This window comes from Coregonus lavaretus (genome assembly GCF_964263955.1).
Source record: "Coregonus lavaretus genome assembly, chromosome: 26".
NCBI lineage: Eukaryota > Metazoa > Chordata > Actinopteri > Salmoniformes > Salmonidae > Coregonus > Coregonus lavaretus.
In genome coordinates, this window is record NC_140013.1 from 40748027 (window position 1) to 40775604 (window position 27578).

At 43.1% G+C, this 27578-nt stretch overlaps 1 protein-coding gene across 1 annotated transcript in view; it reads left to right on the forward strand.

Moving 5' to 3' along the window:
- Positions 1-27578, forward strand: part of LOC311102043 (SR-related and CTD-associated factor 8-like) — a 62170-nt gene that overhangs the window by 3353 nt on the left and 31239 nt on the right. The window contains exons 4-12 of the mRNA XM_084143258.1: positions 136-297; positions 905-1156; positions 1586-1903; positions 8141-8487; positions 16202-16410; positions 16513-16613; positions 16838-16951; positions 25396-25552; positions 27555-27576. Coding sequence (XP_083999384.1) covers positions 136-297; positions 905-1156; positions 1586-1903; positions 8141-8487; positions 16202-16410; positions 16513-16613; positions 16838-16951; positions 25396-25552; positions 27555-27576 — 1682 coding nt within the window. The remainder of the gene's footprint in view (positions 1-135; positions 298-904; positions 1157-1585; positions 1904-8140; positions 8488-16201; positions 16411-16512; positions 16614-16837; positions 16952-25395; positions 25553-27554; positions 27577-27578) is intronic.

Here is a 27578-nt window from a genome sequence, read left to right on the forward strand (position 1 = left end):
TTTGCTTTCAGACAATGCCAGTAGCCTTAGAAAGCATATAACAAAAACAAAAGTTTTTACCCTTTATTGTAATGTTGTAGACCAGTGATAATGTGGAAAGACCGGTGGAAATAAAATCTGTGACTTGTTCTCCAGTGTAAGCCAGAGCTGAAGGTTCCTGGCCTATACGTGGTGGATTCCATAGTCCGACAGTCCCGACACCAGTTTGGAGTGGACAAGGACGTCTATGGACCCAGGTTCCAAAAGAACTTCACCCCGACCTTCCAGAACCTCTACCTCTGTCCACACGATGACAAGGTAGGGTTATTACTGTAGATGTTTTTTTTTTTCAGCGTTACAAGTCAGGGACGCACATTTTTTTGTTCTAGCATTAACAAACGAATCAGTAGTTGAGTCATGGATGATTGTATTAAATTAATCAGTAGTTGAGTCATGGATGATTGTATTAAATTAATCAGTAGTTGAGTCATGGATGAGTGTATTAAATTAATCAGTAGTTGAGTCATGGATGATTGTATTAAATTAATCAGAAGTTGAGTCATGGATGATTTTATTAAGTTATTCGGTAGTTTAATCATGGAGGATTGTATTAATTTATTCGGTAGTTTAATCATGGAGGATTGTATTGACTTAATCAGTAGTTGAGTCAGTTGTGGCTGTATTGAGTCAGGTGTGGCTGTATTGAGTCAGGTGTGGCTGTATTGAGTCAGGTGTGGCTGTATTGAGTCAGGTGTGGCTGTATTGAGCTGGTACAAAAATGTAAGAGTTGAGAAACGTTACTCTTTCTGATCTACTTAATGGCCAACTAAAGCAGAACATAACTGTAAACCTCTCTCATTACGGGTTCTTATTCCTCCAATTTCTGTCTTTCTCCCTCTGTCTCCCTTTCCCTCTCTCTCTGCAGAGTAAGATCATCCGTGTTCTCAACCTGTGGCAGAAGAACGCTGTGTTTGAGATGGACATCGTCCAGCCCCTGTTGGACATGGCTACTGGCTCCTTAGTCCCTGATCCCTCCCCCCAGGAGGACCTCCAGGCCCAGGCCCAGGTCTCCAGTGCCTCCATAGCTGCAGCCCTGCCCCAGCTCCCCCCACAGCTCCAGAACCCCGAGGCCCTGGCTGCCGTGGCCCAGCTCTTCCAGTCCGGACAGGGACACGAGGTGAGTGAGAGCCATAGAATGAAAGTATGCATCACAATACCAGGTCGTCCGTGGTGAGCGTACCCATGGAGATCCTGTATTCTAATTCTATGAGAGTTACCCATGGGGTTACCTGTCAGATTGCCATGGTTAGAGGTTCTATTCCAGTTCTACTCGTTCTAAGTCTGTTGTTATAGCGACACTACTAGCTCATACACCCCACAACAACACGACTGGGACAGAACATTCAAATGCAATGTGTCTTGTCTCCTCTTCACCATTTTGCTCTTTCTTGACCAATCATTTGGCTGTTTTGTTGTGAACTAGGTATTTCTTCTGAATAAGGTTCTATACCAGGCCAATAAAGGATAAATACATGATATTATCTTGCTTGTCACCTAGGTAGTAAGTGATTTGATGGACTGAGTGTATTCCCTCCTGTCTGTACAGCTTCAGAAGATGCTTCAGAGGTTCCAGCCAGCGCAGCAGACCCCCCCTGTGGTTCCCAACGCCATGGCTGACCAGACCCCCCCTGTGGTTCCCAACGCCATGGCTGACCAGACCCCCCCTGTGGTTCCCAACGCCATGGCTGACCAGACCCCCCCTGTGGTTCCCAACGCCATGGCTGACCAGACCCCTCCTGTTGTTCCCAACACCATGGCTGACCATCCCCACCCACAGATGGTCCAAGGCCAGCATAACTCACACCATCCACTGTTCAACACACACCAGACACATCCTACGGAGCAGAAGAACTCGCTAGCTAAGGTAATGCATTTTTTTGTACTCAAAGCACATTTCTGACCAACAGACAATTAAGAGGCCTAATCTAACAGGACATTTCTATTTATTTATTAGGATCCCCATTAGCCGACGCCAATGGCGACAGCTAGTCTTACTGGGGTCCGACACATAACGAAAAAGACATTACAGACAAAATCAATCAAATGTATTTATAAAGCCCTTTTTACATTAGCAGATGTCACAAAGTGCTATACAGAAACCCAGCCTAAAACTCCAAATAGCAAGCAATGCAGATGTAGAAGCTCAGTGGCTAGGAAAAACTCCCTAGAAAGGCAGGAACCTAGGAAGAAACCTAGAGAGGAACCAGGCTCTGAGGGGTGGCCAGTCCCCTTCTGGTTGTGCCGGGTGGGGATTATAACAGTACATGGCCATTAAGGCCATATTGTTCTTCAAGATGTTCAAACGTTCATAGATGACCAGCAGGGTCAAATAATAATCACAGTGGTTGTTGAGGGTGCAACAGGTCAGTACCTCACAATTAAATGTCAGTTGGCTTTTCATAGCCGAGCATTCAGAGGTCGAGACAGCAGGTCCGGGACAAGGTAGCACGTCCGGTGAACAGGTCAGGGTTCCATATCCGCAGGCAGAACAGTTGAAACTGGAGCAGCAGCACGACCAGGTGGACTGAGGACAGCCAGGAGTCATCAGGCCAGGTAGTCCTGAGGCATGGTCCTAGGGCTCAGGTCCTCCGGGAGGGGAGGGAGGGAGAGATAATTAGAGGGAGCATACTTAAATTCACACAGGACACCAGCTAAAACAGGAGAATTACACCCGATATAACAGACTGACCCTTGCCCCCCGGCACACAGACTATTGCAGCATAGATACTGGAGGCTGAGATGGGGGGGGTCGGGGGCACTGTGATACCGACGGGACAGGGCCAACCAGGCAGGATATAACCCCACTCATTTTGCTAAAGCACAGCCCCCACACCACCAGAGGGATATCAACAGACCACCAACCTACTACCCTGAGACAAGGCTGAGTATAGCCCACGAAGATCTCCTCCACGACATGAGCCCGAGGGGGCGCAAAACCGGACAGGAAGATCACTTCAGTGACTCAACCGACTCAGGTGACGAACCCCTCCTAGGGACGGCATGGAAGAGCACTAGTAAGCCAGTGACTCAGCCCCCGTAATAGGGTCCGAGGCAGAGAATCCCAGTGGAGAGAGGGGAGCCGGCCAGGTAGAGACAGCAAGGGCGGTTCGTCACTCCAATGCCTTGCCGTTCACCTTTGCACCCCTGGGCCAGACTACACTCAATCATAGGACCTACTGAAGAGATGAGTGTTCAGTAAAGACTTAAAGGTCGAGACCGAGTCTGCGTCTCTCACATGGATAGGCAGACCATTCCATAAAAATTGAGCTCTATAGGAGAAAGACCTGCTTCAGGCTGTTTGCTTAGAAATTCTAGGGACAATAAGGAGGCCTGCGTCTTGTGACCGTAGCGTACGTGTAGGTATGTACGGCAGGACCAAATCAGAGAGATGGCTAGGGGCAAGCCCATGTAATGCTTTGTAGGTTAGCAGTAAAACCTTGAAATCAGCCATAGCCTTAACAGGAAGCCAGTGTAGACAGGCTAGCATTGGAGTAATATGATCACATTTTTGGGTTCTAGTCAAGATTCTAGCAGCCGTGTTTAGCACTAACTGAAGTTTATTTAGTGCTTTATCCGGGTAGCCGGAGAGTAGAGCATTGCAGTTGTCTAATCTAGAATTGACAAAAGCATGGATTAGCTTTTCTGCATAATTTCTGGACAAAAAGTTTCAGATTTTTGCGATGTTACGAAGATGAAGAAAGCTGTCAAAAGAGAGATCAGGGTCCAGAGTAACGCCGATGTCCTTCAGTTTTATTTGAGACGACTGTACAACCATCAAGATGAATTGTCAGATCCAACAGCAGATCTCTTTGTTTCTTGGTATCTAGAACTAGCATACAGTGGGGAGAACAAGTATTTGATACACTGCCGATTTTGCAGGTTTTCCTACTTACAAAGCATGTAAAGGTCTGTAATTTTCAGAATCCAGAAAATCACATTGTATGATTTTTAAGTAATTAATTTGCATTTTATTGCATGACATAAGTATTTGATCACCTACCAACCAGTAAGAATTCCGGCTCTCACAGACATGTTAGTTTTTCTTTAAGAAGCCCTCCTGTTCTCCACTCATTACCTGTATTAACTGCACCTGTTTGAACTCGTTACCTGTATAAAAGACACCTGTCCACACACTCAATCAAACAGACTCCAACCTCTCCACAATGGCCAAGACCAGAGAGCTGTGTAAGGACATCAGGGATAAAATTGTAGACTTGCACAAGGCTGGGATGGGCTACAGGACAATAGGCAAGCAGCTTGGTGAGAAGGCAACAACTGTTGGCGCAATTATTAGAAAATGGAAGAAGTTCAAGATGACGGTCAATCACCCTCGGTCTGGGGCTCCATGCAAGATCTCACCTCGTGGGGCATCAATGATCATGAGGAAGGTGAGGGATCAGCCCAGAACTACACGGCAGGACCTGGTCAATGACCTGAAGAGAGCTGGGACCACAGTCTCAAAGAAAACCATTAGTAACACACTACGCCGTCATGGATTAAAATCCTGATGCGCACGCAAGGTCCCCCTGCTCAAGCCAGCGCATGTCCAGGCCCATCTGGATGATCCAGAGGAGGAATGGGAGAAGGTCATGTGGTCTGATGAGACCAAAATAGAGCTTTTTGGTCTAAACTCCACTCATTTACATTTACATTTTAGTCATTTAGCAGACGCTCTTATCCAGAGCGACTTACAGGAGCAATTAGGGTTAAGTGCCTTGCTCAAGGGCACATTTACGTCATTTAGCAGACGCTCTTATCCAGAGCGACTTACAAATTGGTGCATTCACCCTATAGCCAGTGGGAAAACCACTTTACACTTTTCTTTTTTTTTTTGGGGGGGGGGGGGGGGGGGGTAGAAGGATTACTTTATCCTATCCCAGGTATTCCTTAAAGAGGTGGGGTTTCAAATGTCTCCGGAAGGTGGTGAGTGACTCCGCTGTCCTGGCGTCGTGAGGGAGCTTGTTCCACCATTGGGGTGCCAGAGCAGCGTTTGGAGGAAGAAGAAGGATGAGTACAACCCCAAGAACACCATCCCAACCGTGAAACATGGAGGTGGAAACATCATTCTTTGGGGATGCTTTTCTGCAAAGGGGACCGGACGACTGCACCGTATTGAGGGGAGGATGGATGGGGCCATGTATCGCGAGATCTTGGCCAACAACCTCCTTCCCTCAGTAAGAGCATTGAAAGATGGGTCGTGGCTGGGTCTTCCAGCATGACAACGACCCGAAACACACAGCCAGGGCAACTAAGGAGTGACTCCGTAAGAAGCATCTCAAGGTCCTGGAGTGGCCTAGCCAGTCTCCAGACCTGAACCCAATAGAACATCTTTGGAGGGAGCTGAAAGTCCGTATTGCCCAGCGACAGCACCGAAACCTGAAGGATCTGGAGAAGGTCTGTATGGAGGAGTGGGCCAAAATCCCTGCTGCAGTGTGTGTGCAAACCTGGTCAAGACCTACAGGAAACGTATGATCTCTGTAATTGCATACAAAGGTTTCTGTACCAAATATTAAGTTCTGCTTTTCTGATGTATCAAATACTTATGTCATGCAATAAAATGCAAATTAATTACTGAAAAATCATACAAAGTGATTTTCTGGATTTTTGTTTTAGATTCCGTCTCTCACAGTTGAAGTGTACCTATGATAACAATTACAGACCTCTACATGCTTTGTAAGTAGGAAAACCTGCAAAATCGGCAGTGTATCAAATACTTGTTCTCCCCACTGTATCTGTTTGGTCTGAGTTTAGAAGTAAAACATTTGCCGCCATTCACTTCTTTATGTCTACCATCAAGATTAATTGTCAGATCCAACAGAAGATCTCTTTGTTTCTTGGGACCTAGAACTAGCATCTCTGTTTTGTCCGAGTTTAAAAGTAAAACATTTGCCACCATCCACTTCCTTATGTCTGAAACACAGGCTTCCAGGGTAGGCAATTTTGGGGCTTCACCATGTTTCATCGAAATGTACAGCAGAAATGTTGTCCGCATAGCAGTGAAAGTTGACATTGTGTTTCCGAATTATATCACCAAGAGGTAGAATATATAGTGAAAACAATAGTGGTCCTAAAACGGAACCTTGAGGAACACCAAAACATACAATTGATTTGTCAGAGGACCAACCATCCACAGAGACAAACTGATATCTTTCTGACAGATAAGATCTAAACCAGGCAAGAACTTGTCCGTGTAGACCAGTTTGGAATTCCAATCTCTCCAATAGAATGTGGTGATAGATGGTGTCAAAAGCGGCACTAAGGTCTAGGAGCACAAGGACAGATGCAGAGCCTTGGTCTGATGCCATTAAAAGGTATTTTACCACCTTCACGAGTGCAGTCTCAGTGCTATGATGGAGTCTAAAACCAGACTGAAGCGTTTCGTATATATTATTTGTCTTCAGGAAGGCAGTGAGTTGCTGCGCAACAGCTTTTTCAAATGTATTTTTGAGGAATGGGAGATTCGATATCGGCCGATTTTAGTTTTTTACATTTTCTTGGTCAATGTTAGGCTTTTTCAAGAGAGGCTTTATTACTGCCACTTTTAGTGAGTTTGGTACACATCCGGAGGATAGGGAGCATTTATTATGTTCAACATAGGAGGGCCAAGCACAGGAAGTAGCTCTTTCTGTAGTTTAGTTGGAATAGGGTCCAGTATGCAGCTTGACGGTTTAGAGGCCATGAATGTGTCAAGAGAGAGGATTAAACAACTTGAGTGTCTCCATTGATCCTTGGTCCTGGCAGTTCTGTGCAGATTCAAAGAGGAGTCCGTAATTTGCTTTCTAATGATCATGATCTTTTCTTCTAAGAAGTTCATGAATTCATCACTGCTGAAGTGAAAGCCATCCTCTCTTGGGGAATGCTGCTTTTTAGTTAGCTTTGAGACAGTATCCGATTTTGGGGGGGGATTGTTCTTATTCTCCTCAATTAGGTTGGAAAAATAGGATGATCGAGCAGCAGTGAGTGCTCTTCGATATTACACAGTACTGTCTTTCCAAGCTAGTCGGAAAACTTCCAGTTTGGTGGAGTGCCATTTCCGTTCCAATTTTCTGGAGGCTTGCTTCAGGGCTCGGGTATTTTCTGTATACCAGGGAGCTAATTTCTTGTGACAAATGTTTTTTTTGTTTTTAGGGGTACGACTGCATCTAGGGTAATACGCAAGGTAAAATTTAGATCCTCAGTTAGCTGGTTAACCGATTTTTGTACTCCGACAACCTTGGAGGGATTCAGGAAGGGCCTCTAGGAATCTTTGGGTTGTCTGAGAATTTATAGCACAGCTTTCGATGGTCCTAGGTTGGGGTCTGAGCAGATTATTTGTTACGATTGCATAGTCCAGGATTATGAGGAAGATAATTTAGATCCACAATATTAATTCCACGGGACAAAACTAGATCCAGGGTATGACTGTGGCAATGAGTAGGTCCGGAAACATGTTGAAGTCGATGATGGCTCCGAAAGCCTTTTGCAGTTGGTCTGTGGACTTTTCCATGTGAACATTGAAGTCACCAAACATTTGAATATTATCTGCCACGACTACAAGGTCCGATAGGAATTCAGGGAACTCAGTGAGGAATGCTGTATACGACCCAGGAGGCCTGTAAACAGTAGCTATAAAAAGTGATTGAGCTTCTAGTCATGAAATCTATGCAGCCTACTCAAACAACGAAAACGCACAATTCTTTTGTTGTTGTAAATTTACATTTGTTGTCGTAAATGTTAGCAACACCTCCGCCTGTGCGGGATGGTCACTAGTGTAACCAGGAGGAGAGTCCTCCATAGGTTACAGCCAGGGCAGCAGACCTGTAGCTAAATCATACTATTCTGATTGTTATGGATGTCTAGCTAAATCATGCTGTTCTGATTGTTATGGATGTGTAGCTAAATCATGCTATTCTGATTGTTATGGATGTCTAGCTAAATCATGGTACTCTGATTTGTTATGGATGTCTAGCTAAATCATGGTACTCTGATTTCTTATGGATGTGTAGCTAAATCATGGTACTCTGATTTGTTATGGATGTGTAGCTAAATCATGGTACTCTGATTTCTTATGGATGTGTAGCTAAATCATGCTGTTCTTATGGTTATGCCTGTCTATCTTCAGAAACTCCTGGACCGTTTTGATTATGATGACGAACCAGAAGAAGTAAAGAGCGAGGAGATGAATCCCCTTGTTCCAGGGAACAGGTACAGCGGCCAGTTTCCTGGTCAGATGCAGCCCAACATGGAGCAACAGTTTCAGGGCCATATGATGGGCCAGCCTGGGAGGCAGCAGACACCTGATGGAGGATACCATGGTCTGAACCAGGGCTACGGCCAGAGTCAGCACACTGCCCAGCAGAACCAGGACCAGGACCAGGGAAACTCCAGAGAAAGAGAAGATCCATCTGGGAGGAGGGAGGGGAGGCAGCGTGGCCACGGCAGGAGGTCACGCTCCAGGTCTGGCTCTCGGTAAGAGGCTGGGCCCATGGTTGATATTAGTTGGTTATGTTTAGGAGACTTTAGTTGTTTTGTTTAGGATGAACAGATCCTCTAATGGAATCCTGTCTGTTCCCACCTTTTAGCTTTTAGTCCACCATATTACTGTTTCAGCTTTTAGTCCACCATATGACTGTTTTAGCTTGGCTTTTAGTCCACCATGTGACTGTTTTAGCTTGGCTTTTAGTCCACCATATGACTGTTTTAGCTTTACTTTTAGTCCACCATATGACTGTTTTAGCTTGGCTTTTAGTCCACCATATGACTGACTGTTTTAGCTTGGCTTTTAGTCCACCATATGACTGTTTTAGCTTGGCTTTTAGTCCACCATATCACTGTTTTAGCTTGGCTTTTAGTCCACCATATTACAGTTTTAGCTTGGCTTTTAGTCCACCATATGACTGTTTTAGCTTGGCTTTTAGTCCACCATATGACTGTTTTAGCTTGGCTTTTAGTCCACCATATTACAGTTTTAGCTTGGCTTTTAGTCCACCATATGACTGTTTTAGCTTGGCTTTTAGTCCACCATATGACTGACTGTTTTAGCTTGGCTTTTAGTCCACCATGTGACTGTTTTAGCTTGGCTTTTAGTCCACCATATGACTGTTTTAGCTTGGCTTTTAGTCCACCATATGACTGTTTTAGCTTGGCCTTTAGTCCACCATATGACTGTTTTAGCTTGGCTTTTAGTCCACCATATGACTTTTAGCTTTTAGTCCACCATATTACTGTTTCAGCTTTTAGTCCACCATATCACTGTTTTAGCTTGGCTTTTAGTCCAACATGTGACTGTTTTAGCTTGGCTTTTAGTCCACCATGTGACTGTTTTAGCTTGGCTTTTAGTCCACCATATGACTGTTTTAGGTTTTAGCCTACCATATGACTGTTTTATCTTGGCTTTTAGTCCACCATATGACTGACTATTTTAGCTTGGCTTTTAGTCCACCATATGACTGTTTTAGCTTTACTTTTAGTCCACCATATCACTGTTTTAGCTTGGTTTTTAGTCCACCATATGACTGTTTTAGCTTGGCTTTTAGTCCACCATATGACTGACTGTTTTAGCTTGGCTTTTAGTCCACCATATGACTGTTTTAGCTTGGCTTTTAGTCCACCATATGACTTTTAGCTTTTAGTCTACCATATGACTGTTTTAGCTTTTAGTCCACCATATGACTGTTTTAGCTTTACTTTTAGTCCACCATATGACTGTTTTAGCTTGGCTTTTAGTCCACCATATCACTGTTTTAGCTTGGCTTTTAGTCCACCATATTACAGTTTTAGCTTGGCTTTTAGTCCACCATATCACTGTTTTAGCTTGGCTTTTAGTCCACCATATTACAGTTTTAGCTTGGCTTTTAGTCCACCATATCACTGTTTTAGCTTGGCTTTTAGTCCACCATATGACTGTTTTAGCTTGGTTTTTAGTCCACCATATGACTGTTTTAGCTTGGCTTTTAGTCCACCATATGACTGACTGTTTTAGCTTGGCTTTTAGTCCACCATATGACTGTTTTAGCTTGGTTTTTAGTCCACCATATGACTGTTTTAGCTTGGTTTTTAGTCCACCATATGACTCTTTTAGGTTTTAGTCTACCATATGACTGTTTTAGGTTTTAGTCTACCATATGACTGTTTTAGCTTGGCTTTTAGTCCACCAAATGACTGTTTTAGCTTGGCTTTTAGTCCACCATATTACTGTTTTAGCTTGGCTTTTAATCCACCATATGACTGTTTTAGCTTGGCTATTAGTCCACCATATCAGTGTTTTAGCTTGGCTTTTAGTCCACCATATTACTGTTTTAGCTTGGCTTTTAGTCCACCATATGACTGACTGTTTTAGCTTGGCTTTTAGTCCACCATATGACTGTTTTAGCTTGGCTTTTAGTCCACCATATTACTGTTTTAGCTTTTAGTCTACCATATGACTGTTTTAGCTTGGCTATTAGTCCACCATATCAGTGTTTTAGCTTGGCTTTTAGTCCACCATATGACTGTTTTAACTTGGCTTTTAATCCACCATATGACTGACTGTTTTAGCTTGGCTTTTAGTCCACCATATGACTTTTAGCTTTTAGTCCACCATATGACTGTTTTAGCTTTTAGTCCACCATATGACTGTTTTAGCTTGGCTTTTAGTCCACCATATGACTGTTTTAGCTTGGCTTTTAGTCCACCATATGACTGTTTTAGCTTTTAGTCTACCATATGACTGTTTTAGCTTGGCTATTAGTCCACCATATCAGTGTTTTAGCTTGGCTTTTAGTCCACCATATGACTGTTTTAGCTTGACTTTTAGGCCACCATATGACTGTTTTAGCTTGACTTTTAGGCCACCATATGACTGTTTTAGCTTGGCTTTTAGTCCACCATATGACAGTTTTAGCTTTTAGTCCACCATATGACTGTTTTAGCTTGACTTTTAGGCCACCATATGACTGTTTTAGCTTGACTTTTAGGCCACCATATGACTGTTTTAGCTTGACTTTTAGTCCACCATATCACTGTTTTAGCTTTTAATCCACCATATGACTGTTTTAGCTTGGCTTTTAGTCCACCATATGACTGTTTTAGCTTGGCTTTTAGTCTACCATATTACTGTTTTAGCTTGGCTTTTAGTCCACCATATTACTGTTTTAGCTTTTAGTCTACCATATGACTGTTTTAGCTTGGCTATTAGTCCACCATATCAGTGTTTTAGCTTGGCTTTTAATCCACCATATGACTGTTTTAGGTTTTAGTATACCATATGACTGTTTTAGCTTGGCTTTTAGTCCACAATATGACTGACTGTTTTAGCTTGGCTTTTAGTCCACCATATTACTGTTTTAGCTTTTAGTCTACCATATGACTGTTTTAGCTTGGCTTTTAGTCCACCATATGACTGTTTTAGCTTTGTCTACCACATGACTGTTTTAGCTTGGCTTTTAGTCCACCATATGACTGTTTTAGCTTGGCTTTTAGTCTACCATATGACTTTTAGCTTTTAGTCCACCATATCACTGTTTTAGCTTGGCTTTTAGTCCACCATATTACTGTTTTAGCTTGGCTTTTAGTCCACCATATCACTGTTTTAGCTTGGCTTTTAGTCCACCATATGACTGTTTTAGCTTGGCTTTTAGTCCACCATATGACTGTTTTAGCTTGGCTTTTAGTCCACCATATGACTGTTTTAGCTTGGCTTTTAGTCCACCATATTACTGTTTTAGCTTGGCTTTTAATCCACCATATGACTGTTTTAGGTTTTAGTCTACCATATGACTGTTTTAGCTTGGCTTTTAGTCCACCATATGACTGACTGTTTTAGCTTGGCTTTTAGTCTACCATATGACTTTTAGCTTTTAGTCCACCATATAACTGTTTTAGCTTGTCTTTTAGTCCACCATATGACTGTTTTAGCTTGTCTTTTAGTCCACCATATGACTGTTTTAGCTTGGCTTTTAGTCTACCATATTACTGTTTTAGCTTGGCTTTTAGTCCACCATATTACTGTTTTAGCTTTTAGTCTACCATATGACTGTTTTAGCTTGGCTTTTAGTCCACCATATGACTGTTTTAGCTTGGCTTTTAGTCCACCATATCACTGTTTTAGCTTGGCTTTTAGTCCACCATATTACTGTTTTAGCTTGGCTTTTAGTCCACCATATCACTGTTTTAGCTTGGCTTTTAGTCCACCATATGACTGTTTTAGCTTGGCTTTTAGTCCACCATATGACTGTTTTAGCTTGGCTTTTAGTCCACCATATGACTGTTTTAGCTTGGCTTTTAGTCCACCATATGACTGACTGTTTTAGCTTGGCTTTTAGTCCACCATATGACTGTTTTAGCTTGGCTTTTAGTCCACAATATTACTGTTTTAGGTTTTAGTCTACCATATGACTGTTTTAGCTTGGCTTTTAGTCCACCATATGACTGACTGTTTTAGCTTGGCTTTTAGTCTACCATATGACTTTTAGCTTTTAGTCCACCATATAACTGTTTTAGCTTGGCTTTTAGTCCACCATATGACTGTTTTAGCTTGTCTTTTAGTCCACCATATGACTGTTTTAGCTTGGCTTTTAGTCCACCATATCACTGTTTTAGCTTGGTTTTTAGTCCACCATATGACTGTTTTAGCTTGGCTTTTAGTCTACCATATTACTGTTTTAGCTTGGCTTTTAGTCCACCATATGACTGTTTTAGCTTTTAATCCACCATATGACTGTTTTAGCTTTTAGTCCACCATATGACTGTTTTAGCTTGGCTTTTAGTCCACAATATGACTGACTGTTTTAGCTTGGCTTTTAGTCCACCATATGACTGTTTTAGCTTTGTCTACCACATTACTGTTTTAGCTTGGCTTTTAGTCCACCATATGACTGTTTTAGCTTGGCTTTTAGTCCACCATATCACTGTTTTAGCTTGGCTTTTAGTCCACCATATTACTGTTTTAGCTTGGCTTTTAGTCCACCATATCACTGTTTTAGCTTGGCTTTTAGTCCACCATATTACTGTTTTAGCTTGGCTTTTAGTCCACCATATGACTGTTTTAGCTTGGCTTTTAGTCCACCATATGACTGTTTTAGCTTGGCCTTTAGTCCACCATATGACTGTTTTAGCTTGGCTTTTAGTCCACCATATCACTGTTTTAGCTTGGCTTTTAGTCCACCATATCACTGTTTTAGCTTGGCTTTTAATCCACCATATGACTGTTTTAGCTTGGCTTTTAGTCCACCATATGACTGTTTTAGCTTGGCTTTTAGTCTACCATATTACTGTTTTAGCTTGGCTTTTAATCCACCATATGACTGTTTTAGGTTTTAGTCAACCATATGACTGTTTTAGCTTGGCTTTTAGTCCACCATATTACTGTTTTAGCTTTTAGTCTACCATATGACTGTTTTAGCTTGGCTATTAGTCCACCATATCAGTGTTTTAGCTTGGCTTTTAGTCCACCATATGACTGTTTTAGCTTTTAATCCACCGTATGACTGTTTTAGGTTTTAGTATACCATATGACTGTTTTAGCTTGGCTTTTAGTCCACAATATGACTGACTGTTTTAGCTTGGCTTTTAGTCCACCATATTACTGTTTTAGCTTTTAGTCTACCATATGACTGTTTTAGCTTGGCTTTTAGTCCACCATATGACTGTTTTAGCTTTGTCTACCACATGACTGTTTTAGCTTGGCTTTTAGTCCACCATATGACTGTTTTAGCTTGGCTTTTAGTCCACCATATCACTGTTTTAGCTTGGCTTTTAGTCCACCATATTACTGTTTTAGCTTGGCTTTTAGTCCACCATATCACTGTTTTAGCTTGGCTTTTAGTCCACCATATGACTGTTTTAGCTTGGCTTTTAGTCCACCATATGACTGTTTTAGCTTGGCTTTTAGTCCACCATATGACTGTTTTAGCTTGGCTTTTAGTCCACCATATTACTGTTTTAGCTTGGCTTTTAATCCACCATATGACTGTTTTAGGTTTTAGTCTACCATATGACTGTTTTAGCTTGGCTTTTAGTCCACCATATGACTGACTGTTTTAGCTTGGCTTTTAGTCTACCATATGGCTTTTAGTCCACCATATAACTGTTTTAGCTTGGCTTTTAGTCCACCATATGACTGTTTTAGCTTGTCTTTTAGTCCACCATATGACTGTTTTAGCTTGGCTTTTAGTCCACCATATCACTGTTTTAGCTTGGTTTTTAGTCCACCATATGACTGTTTTAGCTTGGCTTTTAGTCTACCATATTACTGTTTTAGCTTGGCTTTTAGTCCACCATATTACTGTTTTAGCTTTTAGTCTACCATATGACTGTTTTAGCTTGGCTATTAGTCCACCATATCAGTGTTTTAGCTTGGCTTTTAGTCCACCATATGACTGTTTTAGCTTTTAATCCACCATATGACTGTTTTAGCTTTTAGTCTACCATATGACTGTTTTAGCTTGGCTTTTAGTCCACAATATGACTGACTGTTTTAGCTTGGCTTTTAGTCCACCATATGACTGTTTTAGCTTTGTCTACCACATGACTGTTTTAGCTTGGCTTTTAGTCCACCATATGACTGTTTTAGCTTGGCTTTTAGTCCACCATATCACTGTTTTAGCTTGGCTTTTAGTCCACCATATTACTGTTTTAGCTTGGCTTTTAGTCCACCATATCACTGTTTTAGCTTGGCTTTTAGTCCACCATATTACTGTTTTAGCTTGGATTTTAGTCCACCATATGACTGTTTTAGCTTGGCTTTTAGTCCACCATATGACTGTTTTAGCTTGGCTTTTAGTCCACCATATCACTGTTTTAGCTTGGCTTTTAGTCCACCATATTACTGTTTTAGCTTGACTTTTAGTCCACCATATCACTGTTTTAGCTTGACTTTTAGTCCACAATATTACTGTTTTAGCTTGACTTTTAGTCCACCGTATGACTGTTTTAGCTTGGCTTTTAGTCCACCATATGACTGTTTTAGCTTTGCTTTTAGTCCAACATATGACTGTTTTAGCTTTTAGTCCACCATATGACTGTTTTAGCTTGGCTTTTAGTCCACCATATGACTGACTGTTTTAGCTTGGCTTTTAGTCCACCATATGACTGTTTTAGCTTGGCTTTTAGTCCACCATATGACTGTTTTAGCTTGGCTTTTAGTCCACCATATGACTGTTTTAGCTTGGCTTTTAGTCCACCATATCACTGTTTTAGCTTGGCTTTTAGTCCACCATATCACTGTTTTAGCTTGGCTTTTAGTCCACCATATGACTGTTTTAGCTTGGCATTTAGTCCACCATATCACTGTTTTAGCTTGGCTTTTAGTCCACCATATGACTGTTTTAGCTTGGCTTTTAGTCCACCATATGACTGTTTTAGCTTGGCTTTTAGTCTACCATATTACTGTTTTAGCTTGGCCTTTAATCCACCATATGACTGTTTTAGGTTTTAGTCTACCATATGACTGTTTTAGCTTGGCTTTTAGTCCACCATATGACTGACAGTTTTAGCTTGGCTTTTAGTCCACCATATGACTGTTTTAGCTTGGCTTTTAGTCCACCATATGACTGACAGTTTTAGCTTGGCTTTTAGTCCACCATATTACTGTTTTAGCTTTTAGTCTACCATATGACTGTTTTAGCTTGGCTATTAGTCCACCATATCAGTGTTTTAGCTTGGCTTTTAGTCCACCATATGACTGTTTTAGGTTTTAGTCTACCATATGACTGTTTTAGCTTGGCTTTTAGTCCACCATATGACTGACTGTTTTAGCTTGGCTTTTAGTCCACCATATTACTGTTTTAGCTTTTAGTCTACCATATGACTGTTTTAGCTTGGCTTTTAGTCCACCATATGACTGTTTTAGCTTGGCTTTTAGTCCACCATATCACTGTTTTAGCTTGGCTTTTAGTCCACCATATTACTGTTTTAGCTTTTAGTCTACCATATGACTGTTTTAGCTTGGCTTTTAGTCCACCATATGACTGTTTTAGCTTGGCTTTTAGTCCACCATATGACTGTTTTAGCTTGGCTTTTAGTCCACCATATGACTGTTTTAGCTTGGCTTTTAGTCCACCATATGACTGTTTTAGCTTGGCTTTTAGTCCACCACATGACTGTTTTAGCTTGGCTTTTAGTCCACCATATGATTGTTTTACTTTTTTTAAGTGCATTGCGATTTTAAATGCACTTTAAATAAGATTTGATTTGAATTCTCCAGTTCTCCCAGGAGAAAGAGGTCCAGGTCCGGTTCTCCCTCCCGGAAGCCCCGACACTCGTCACAGCGCTCTGGGTCCCGCTCCAGGGAAAGTCGCTGGAACTCCCCTCGCTCACGCTCGCAGGAGAGGAAGGAGAGAGAGAAGGAGCGGGAGAAGGACAAAGAACGCAGACAGAAAGGTCTGCCCAGCATCAAGAGCCAGACACTCAGTGGTACGTACTGTCAGATACACACAAGGAGTGCGTCCCAAATGGCACCCTATTCTCTACTACTATTGACCAGGGCCCATATTGAATGTTTCCCTCGTTGTGTAGTTTGCACCACCACTCTGTGGGTTGGCCAGCTTGACAAGAAGACCACTCAGCAGGACGTCATGTCTTTACTAGAGGAGTTCGGACAGATCGACTCCATCAATGTAAGTATGAGGGCCGACACTTACAATACTCACTGGCGCCCTAATTCCCTTTTTAAATAGTGCACTACTTTTCACTGGAGCCACATAAGAAATAGTCCAATAGGAGAGATCTCTATATATATATATAGGACATAGGGTGGGGCGATTGACCCTCAAAAAATACAGTAGGCTGTGGTGAAAAGGAACAACTTAGGAGCTAATACCAACCTCCCGCTCCCCTCCAGATGATCCCTCCTCGGGGCTGTGCCTACATAATGATGGTCCACAGGCAGGATGCCTACAGAGCTCTACACAAACTCAGCAGAGGATCCTTCAAGGTCAACCAGAAGGCCATTAAGGTACTTTTTGATTTATTTGATTTATGTTAAACCAACCCTTTTTTTTTTTTTTTTTTTTTTTTTTTTTTTAATTATAAACTAGGTGAGTCTGTCAAATAACAAATTCTGATTTTACAAAGAGGACCTGCTAAATAAATTATTTACTCTCTTTCAGGAGCTTGTTCAGGGCTCAAACTGCGGCCGAAACACCCGCATTTGCGATGCTTTGACTTGGCAGTGCGACACCAATTTTGTTATTCGTTGCTAGGGTGCCTGTAGCTAGGTTTCCATCCAATTGGCGACGTATTTTCATGCGAATACTCTAGAATCCGCGTAAAGAAAATATGCGCATTTTCCCACCGGTGTTTAAACCAAATCAGTGCGTGATGACAGTGCACACAACGTAGTTTTTCGCTTAAGTTTTCATGTACTGAATAAAAATATAAAGTTCAATATATTTCCATCGCGTTTTCAACCCTAACGATAGTTTTGTCACAAAAACTGTTGTGTTAAATAGCAAATGTGCCTACTTTGGTCTTGGCACCTGCACTCTAGCCAACAGCTCCCAGATGCAGTGTGGGTAGGCTAGTCTACATGATGATTATTATGGATAAGAGCAAGAATATTTTGGTCAAAAGGCAGTCAAGCATCGATCATTATGTCACCAGAATAAGAACCTCAATATTTATTGTAAAGGAGCATCAAGATCACTGTGCACTTTCATCACCCTGTGACGTTAATCCTAATTTATTTCATCTGTAGCCTAATAAACTGCATAGTTTCCCCGAGTCGTAATGGGAGGACCACACGCCATATCGCGTGACTCCAAGTTTACTTCGATGTGATGGTTATTATATCAATATTTGTTTCCACCGCCAATTAATTTTACAGACACAAAAAGATCCCACCATGTTGAACAAACAAATTATCTGTAGGCATTTATAAAATGCTACCCAAACATCCTGTTTCCATCACAGCTGTTGTGATTTTTTTTTATACTGGATGATTTTTCTTGCATAACTGTGGATGGAAACATGGTTTATGAAAAAAATATAGCTGGTCATGTTAGTTTGTGGTTCACAATTGCCTTTTTTTGTTGACTTATTCAAACAGCAATGGGTATGCAAACCAAACTAACAAACATTGTAGATTAGAAATTATAGGAATTAACGGTAAATGTACTACTGGTGATATATCTAATGGGGAATTGATATACGTTAACAATCAAACGCAAACAACTCACACAATGAAGTTATGAAACAATAAATTGGCGGGAGAGAGTACATTCTGGAGAGAAAAGTGCATTGTGCATCTGGGTGCATGGTCAATCCGACATCTGCATTGGCCATGCAGGATTTACTGTGATATGGCTTCAGCAGAAGTCAGGGCAAGAATGGCTTCAGCAGAAGTCGGGGCAAGAATGGCTTCAGCAGAAGTCGGGGCAAGAATGGCTTCAGCAGAAGTCGGGGCATTCCTACCTCTTACGCTTTGCAGAGCAGAGCTGTTGTCAAGGAAGTGAGTTTGTGTTTATACAGGATGTACCGCCCCCACCTACCGTCAACCAATCATGTCAATGCGGCGCTATACAGAGGCGCATGGTGATGCGGTAGGGAGCTCTATTTGGCCTCTGCATGCCTCTGGAGGCTCCGCAGTTGCGTCACACCCTCCATATGGAGCCTCCGACCACATTTACAAATGAAGCGTATATTGGCTTTTAGTCTAGGCCTCCGCAATGGATTAGTTCACTGAGATGGGCGCAAATATATATACTGTATTTTCCGCACTATAAGGCGCACTTAAAAGCCTTTAATTTTCTCAGAAAACGACAGTGCGCCTTATAATCCGGAGCGCCTTATATATGGATTAATTGGTTGATCCATAATGGTTGTACGCTCAAGGCGCTCTGTCAAAATGTTTCAGTATGAAAAACCAATAAAAACAATTTAATAATAATGAAATGTTTCAGTACGACTGGTAAACTACAAAGCCGCACCGCTTGCAGCATTACGGCTACCGTAGTCAGTAAACACCGGTCCTGTGCTTACTCACAGTCCCACACCACTTGTGTGTGTATAAAGACCCCAAAATTGTTGTCAGAACGCTTAATAAAGTTTGACTTTATCTGACTGTTTTGTTGACATTCCCTTTAGCACAGCTCCATCTAGTGGATGCATAACGCAACCCCAGTCAAACGTTTGACTGCAGTATCTTCTATTCTATGCGCCTTATAATCCGGTGCGCCCTATATATGAAAACAGTTCTAAAATAGGCCATTCATTCGCCTTATAGTGCGGAAAATACGGTATATATATATATATATATATATATATATATACAGCTGTGGAAAAAAATTGAGACCACTGCAAAATTATCAGTTTCTCTGGTTTTACTATTTATAGGTATGTGTTTGGGTAAAAATAACATTTTTGTTTTATTCTATAAACTACTGACAACATTTCTCCCAAATTCCAAATAAAAATATTGTCATTTAGAGCATTTATTTGCAGAAAATGACAACTGGTCAAAATAACAAAAAAGATGCAGTGTTGTCAGACCTCGAATAATGCAAAGAAAATTAGTTCATGTTCATTTTTAAACAACACAATAGTAATATTTTAACTTAGGAAGAGTTCAGAAATCAATATTTGGTGGAATAACCCTGATTTTCAATCACAGCTTTCATGCGCTTTGGCATGCTCTCCACCAGTCTTTCACATTGATGTTGGGTGACTTTATGCCACTCCTGGCGCAAAGATTCAAGCAGCTCGGCTTTGTTTGATGGCTTGTGACCATCCATCTTCCTCTTGATGACATTCCAGAAGTTTTCAATGGGGTTCAGGTCTGGAGATTGGGCTGGCCATGACAGGGTCTTGATCTGGTGGTCCTCCATCCACACCTTGATTGATCTGGCTGTGTGGCATGGCGCATTGTCCTGCTGGGAAAATCCAATCCTCAGAGTTGGGGAACAATGTCAGAGCAAAAGGAAGCAAGTTTGCATCCAGGACAACCTTGTACGTGGCTTGATTCATGCGTCCTTCACAAAGACAAATCTGCCCGATTCCAGCCTTGCTGAAGCACCCCCAGATCATCACCGATCCTCCACCAAATTTCATAGTGGGTGCGAGACACTGTGGCTTATAGGCCTCTCCAGGTCTCCATCTAACCATTAGACGACCAGGTGTTGAGCAAGGCTGAAAATTGGACTCATCAGAGAAGATGACCTTACTCCAGTCCTCTACGGTCCAATCCTTATGGTCTTTTGCAAACCACAGCCTGGCTTTTCTTTGCTTCTCATTGATGAAGGGCTTTTTTCTAGCTTTGCACGACTTCAGCCCTGCCCCTAGGAGCCTGTTTTGAACCGTCCTCGCCATGCACTTCACTCCAGCTGCCGTTTGCCATTCTTTTTGTAGGTCACTTGATGTCATCCTACGGTTGTTGAGTGACATTTGAATGAGTTGGCGGTCATCCCGGTCAGTAGAGAGTCGTTTTCGCCCTCTGCCGGTCTGTAGCTTTGTTGTCCCCAATGTCTGCTGCTTGACCTTGTTCTTATGAACCGCCGTCTTTGACATTTTAAGGATGGAAGCAACCTGACGCTCACTGTATCCCTCTGCCAGTAAAGCCAGAATTGACCCCTTCTTTTCCTCACTCAAAACTTTCCTTTTCAACTCTTTTGGCATGGTCAATAGTTATTTTTCTGATTAATATTACTTTTGAGGTACTATTAGCACTGTTTTTGCCATCCAGCTGGTCCTATTGCAAGAGGATAGTGATGACCACAGCAGTGGTTTTTATACTTTTCCTCGTTAAATATGATTTGGTTCATGTGATCACCTAATTAGTACCTAATTCAGTAGAATGAGATGTGCTTGTGTTGGAATTCAACAGACCCTGGAATGGCTGTCATACATGTAGAGATGCTGATTTAAGAAACATTTGCAGTGGTCTCTTAAATTTTTCCCACAGCTGTTTATTTGTTACTTCTCGACTAAAACAATCTCGGTCGACCAACAGCCTAACGACCAAACAGTCGACTAATTGGGGTCAGCCATAAGAACATCCAATTTTTGTGGGTAGTTTTTCTATTAGAAAACTGAGATTTGGAGAGTGAATACCTGAAACTCTGAAACCTGGAAAAACTAACTTGGGGAAAAAACTGAATTTACCAAAAGATAGAACAGATTTTATATGGCCCTACAACTGTAGACTAACTGATCAAAATTGCTAACAATAACACCCTTTTTGAGATTGCGCTAAGGTTACATTTTTTCCCTCCAAACAATCAATGTAAATATGATATTGTCAAGTTAAAATGTAATTATTTGTGTATGGAGGGTAGGTCATTATAGGCTACTCGATCGGCCCGCAAATGAAAGATAACATTTTAAATGATGCGCACATCATCTGCTTTCCCAGGACAGTATACTTTTCATTCGGGCCAGTTAACACTGGCCCAGTGTGCCACTGGCAAATTTACCTGAATGTCAAGCCCGGCGTGGGCATGCTAATTTAAAAGATGGCTAGTCATTATTAGCCTGGCTCTGTTTGGAACGCAGGTACATTATGGGACACAGGTCAGGTCATTACCTCTGCCAAAAAATTGGTATGACCAAATCATGTGCTGGTGCCATCAACTGGAAAAGTTAGATTTTGTTGTTTAGTGTATAACCTAAAGATATTGTGTTTATGTAGATTGGTTTAGAGCCCTGTTTGTTTAGTGTATAACCTAAATATATATTGTGTGTGTAGATTGCGTGGGCTTTGAACAAAGGTATAGAGGCAACTAGTGTTGTCATGATACCAGAATTTAGACTTTGATACCAGGTTTAGTATTACGATACCGAAACGATACTCGCTACCGAAACTATACTCGATTACAGTTGGCATTATGTATAGGGACAGGTAACATTCTCCTGCCATCTGCCAAACCCAGACTCGTCCGTTGGACTGCCATATGGTGAGGCGTGATTAATTACTCCAGAGAACGCGTTTCCACTGCTCCAGAGTCCAATGGCGGTGAGCTTTACACCACTCCAGCCGACGCTTGGCATTGCGCAAGATGATCTTAGGCTTGTGTGCGGCTGCACGGCCATGGAAACCCATTTCATGAAGCTCCAGACGAACAGTTCTTGTGCTGACGTTGCTTCCAGAGGCAGTTTGGAACTCTGTAGTGAGTGTTGCAACCGGTGACAGGCGATTTTTACGCGCTTGAGCACTCGACGGTCCCGTTCTGTGAGCTTGTATTGGCCTACCACTTCATGGCTGAGCCGTTGTTGCTCCTAGACGTTTCCACTTCACAATAACAACACTTACAGTTGACCGGGGCAGCTCTAGCATGGCAGAAATGTGACAAACTGATTTGTTGGAAAGGTGGCATCCTATGACAGTGCCACGTTGAAATTCACTGAGCTCTTAAGTACGGGCCATTGTTTGTCTATGGAGATTGCATGGCTGTGTGCTCGATTTTATACACCTGTCAGCAACGGGTGTGACTGAAATAGCTGAATCCACTAATTTGAAGGGGTGTTCACATGGGGAATAGCTGAATCCACTAATTTGAAGGGGTGTTCACATGGGGTGTTTTGGCCATGTAGTGTAACAGGGTTAATTTGCTAAATAATGGACATATTGGGTGAAATTACATTCATTAGACCAATAATTCATTTTTCTTTACAGCTAAATTATTTAATGTATTAAATTAATAGTTTACTTCCAAAATGACAAACACTTTGAAGCTCATTTCTGAAGCTTCTATATTGCAATAGTCTACACACCATAGAAATACAATGGATTTTACACAGCATACTACGATTCCCAGAGTGCATTTCACCTCCCATGGTGCAATGATCTGCCAGCGGTGCTGGCTGGCTACTGCTAGCAAACCCAGACAAACAGGAAGTAGTCTTAATATATTGTTATATATAAATTGAGTGTATTTCACATTTACTTTTGGGTTGTAATCATATTATAATGCTCACATGAATGTCATGCTGAATATATGTTCATGTCATTGTCACTAAAACCACCCTTGCACTGCTTTGTAACACCTTTTGCTTAGTTGTTTCGGTGGGCTGGCCCTCATCTGCTCTGTAAGTAAAGTACTCGCATAGTTTACTTCTGGAGCCAGTTTTGTCAACAAGCTGCGGGCGTGGAGGTATGATGTTTTCGTTAGAGGAAGCTGTCTGCATTTTCTCTCCTCTCCCTTGCTTCTCAAAAGTGGCTCGCGATGGCTAGGTTACGACTGCCCCCCCCCGAGAAGACAAGTATCCTGGCTAGGTTACGACTGCCCCCCTGAGAAGACAAGTATCCTGGCTAGGTTACGACTGCCCCCCCTGAGAAGACAAGTATCCTGGCTAGGTTACGACTGCCCCCCCTGAGAAGACAAGTATCCTGGCTAGGTTACGACTGCCCCCCCTGAGAAGACAAGTATCCTGGCTAGGTTACGACTGCCCCCCTGAGAAGACAAGTATCCTGGCTAGGTTACGACTGCCCCCCCTGAGAAGACAAGTATCCTGGCTAGGTTACGACTGCCCCCCCTGAGAAGACAAGTATCCTGGCTAGGTTACGACTGCCCCCCCTGAGAAGACAAGTATCCTGGCTAGGTTACGACTGCCCCCCTGAGAAGACAAGTATCCTGGCTAGGTTACGACTGCCCCCCCTGAGAAGACAAGTATCCTGGCTAGGTTACGACTGCCCCCCTGAGAAGACAAGTATCCTGGCTAGCTTACTACTGCCCCCCTGAGAAGATAAGTATCCTGGCTAGCTAACTACTGCCCCCCTGAGAAGACAAGTATCCTGGCTAGGTTACGACTGCCCCCCCTGAGAAGACAAGTATCCTGGCTAGGTTACGACTGCCCCCCCTGAGAAGACAAGTATCCTGGCTAGGTTACGACTGCCCCCCTGAGAAGACAAGTATCCTGGCTAGGTTACGACTGCCCCCCTGAGAAGACAAGTATCCTGGCTAGCTTACTACTGCCCCCCTGAGAAGACAAGTATCCTGGCTAGGTTACGACTGCCCCCCTGAGAAGACAAGTATCCTGGCTAGGTTACGACTGCCCCCCTGAGAAGACAAGTATCCTGGCTAGGTTACTACTGCCCCCCTGAGAAGACAAGTATCCTGGCTAGGTTACGACTGCCCCCCTGAGAAGACAAGTATCCTGGCTAGGTTACGACTGCCCCCCTGAGAAGACAAGTATCCTGGCTAGCTTACTACTGCCCCCCCTGAGAAGACAAGTATCCTGGCTAGCCTACTACTGCCCCCCTGAGAAGACAAGTATCCTGGCTAGGTTACGACTGCCCCCCTGAGAAGACAAGTATCCTGGCTAGGTTACGACTGCCCCCCTGAGAAGACAAGTATCCTGGCTAGCTTACTACTGCCCCCCTGAGAAGACAAGTATCCTGGCTAGCTTACTACTGCCCCCTTGAGAAGACAAGTATCCTGGCTAGGTTACGACTGCCCCCCCTGAGAAGACAAGTATCCTGGCTAGGTTACGACTGCCCCCCCTGAGAAGACAAGTATCCTGGCTAGGTTACTACTGCCCCCCTGAGAAGACAAGTATCCTGGCTAGGTTACGACTGCCCCCCTGAGAAGACAAGTATCCTGGCTAGGTTACGACTGCCCCCCCTGAGAAGACAAGTATCCTGGCTAGCTTACTACTGCCCCTCCCCCCGAGAAGACAAGTATCCTGGTTAGCTTACTACTGCCCCCCCTGAGAAGACAAGTATCCTGGCTAGCTTACTACTGCCCCCCCTGAGAAGACAAGTATCCTGGCTAGCTTACTACTGCCCCCCCTGAGAAGACAAGTATCCTGGCTAGCTTACTACTGCCCCCTTGAGAAGACAAGTATCCTGGCTAGCTTACTACTGCCCCCCCTGAGAAGACAAGTATCCTGGCTAGGTTACGACTGCCCCCCCTGAGAAGACAAGTATCCTGGCTAGGTTACGACTGCCCCCCTGAGAAGACAAGTATCCTGGCTAGGTTACGACTGCCCCCCTGAGAAGACAAGTATCCTGGCTAGGTTACGACTGCCCCCCTGAGAAGACAAGTATCCTGGCTAGGTTACGACTGCCCCCCTGAGAAGACAAGTATCCTGGCTAGCTTACTACTGCCCCCCCTGAGAAGACAAGTATCCTGGCTAGCTTACTACTGCCCCCCCTGAGAAGACAAGTATCCTGGCTAGCTTACTACTGCCCCCTTGAGAAGATTTAGACAAATTACTAGACAGACTTCATCCTCGCAATCCATATACGACTTGAGACACATTTGACAGAAGTACCGAAAGTAACCCATTCTTGTACCGAACTGTTTTTCATGTTCTAGTATCGGGAAAAAGTACTGAAGTTTCGGTACCGTGCAGCGCTACTGTCTGGTAGCCTCATAACATCGAACTACAGTGTACAGGCAGCACACACAGTTATTTAAAACACTTTATTTTTACTTAACCTAAGGATATTGCATTTGTGTGTAGATTGCGTGGGCCTTGAACAAGGGTATAAAGGCGACCCATAAGAAGTTCTGGGACGTGGAGCGAGGCGTCACCTACATCCCCTGGAGCAAGGTGAAGATGGAGGAGCTGGAGGGCTACAGAGAGGGAGGCATGCTGGACTCAGACACACTCTGTCCAGGTAAACATCTGACTTCTATCTTCCACAACCTCTACCACTGTCTGCTGTGGGTGAGTCTCAATTGTCTTGCCTTGATTCCTCACCTCCTTCTCAAAGTGCATTGGAGAAGAAGATTTCTGGTTCCTCTCCTCAGACCTTCTCCTCCAATGCACTTTAAGGAGGAGGAGGTGAGGGAGGAGGATGCGAGGAATCAAGGAAGACCGTTGAGATTCACCCTATATCTAGATGTGGAATTATTGGGGCCTGGAGTTTTTCCTGAACTCGCAACTTGGCTACTAAAAATCCAGCCTATAACTAGGTTTTCCTGGTTAGGTAAAGTGGTCTGGAGAAAGTCCTGTCTTTAAGTCAGAGGTATTGGACACGGCTTTAGGTTATATCTACAGTGCATTCGGAAAGTATTCATACCCCTTCACTTTTTCCATATTTTGTTACGGCAGCCGTATTCTAAAATGGATCAAAAAATAATAATAATCCTCATCAATCTACACACAATACCCCATAATGACAAAGCGAAAACAGGTTTGTAGAAGTTTTGCAAATGTATTACAAATAAAAAACAGAAATACCTTATTTGCATAAGTATTCAGACCCTTTGCTATGAGACTCGAAATTTAGCTCCGGTGAATCCTGTATCCATTGATTATCCTTGATGTTTCTACAACTTGATTGGAGTCCACCTGCTGGAAATTCAATTGATTGGACATGATTTGGAAAGGCACACACCTGTCTATATAAGGTCCCACAGTTGACAGTGCATGTCAGAGCAAAAACCAAGCCATGAGGTCGAAGGAATTGTCCGTAGAGCTCCGGGACAGGATTGTGTCGAGGCACATATCTAGGGAAGGGTACCAAAACACAGTGGCCTCCATCATTCATAAATGGAAGAAGTTTGGAACCACCATGACTCTTCCTAGAGCTGGCCGCCCGGCCAATTTGAGCAATCGGGGGAGAAGGGCCTTGGTCACCCGATGGTCACTTTGTCAGAGCTTCAGAGTTCCTCTGTGGAGATGGGAGAACCTTCCAGAAGGACAACCATCTCTGCAGCACTCCACCAATCAGGCCTTTATGGTACAGTGGCCAGACGGAAGCCACGCCTCAGTAAAAGGCACATGACAGCCCACTTGTATTTTGCCAAAAGGCACCTAAAGACTCTCAGACAATGAGAAACAAAATTCTCTGGTCTGATGAAACAAAAATTGAACTCTTTGGCCTAAATGTCAAGCGTCACGTCTGGAGGAAACCTGGCACCACCCTACGGTGAAGCATGGTGGTGGCAGCATCATGCTGTGGGGATGTTTGTCAGCGGCAGGGACTGGGAGACTAGTCCGGATCGAGGGAAAGATGAACGGAGCAAAGTACAGAGAGATCCTTGATGAAAACCTACTCCAGAGCGCTCAGGACCTCAGACTGGGGCGAAGGTTCACCTTCCAACAGGACAACGACCCTAAGCACACAGCCAAGACAATGCAGGAGTGGCTTCGGGACAAGTCTCTGAATGTCCTTGAGTGGCCCAGCCAGAGGCCGGATTTGAACCTGATCGAACATCTCTGGAGAGACCTGAGAATAGCTGTGCAGCGACGCTCCCCATCCAACCTGACAGAGCTTGAGAGGATCTGCAGAGAAGAATGGGAGAAACTCCCCAAATAAAGGTGTGCCGAACTTGTAGCGTCATACCCAAGAAGACTCAAGGCTGTAATCGCTGCCAAAGTGCTTCAACAAAGTACTGAGTAAAGGGTCTGAATACTTCTGTAAATGTCATATTTCAGTTTTTATTTTATTAATTTGCTAACATTTCAAAACATCGTTTTTGACTTTGCCATTATGGGGTATTGTGTGTAGATTGATGAGGGGAAACAAACAATTTAAACAATTTTAGAATAAGGCTGTAACGTAACAAAATGTTGAAAAAGTATGTGGGGTCTGAATACTTCCCGAATGCAATGTATCTCTACATTGCTAGTGTATTATTATCTCTGATTTGATTCATTGGTCTGTTCTTCAGAGTGGGGAGATGATGTGAAGGAGC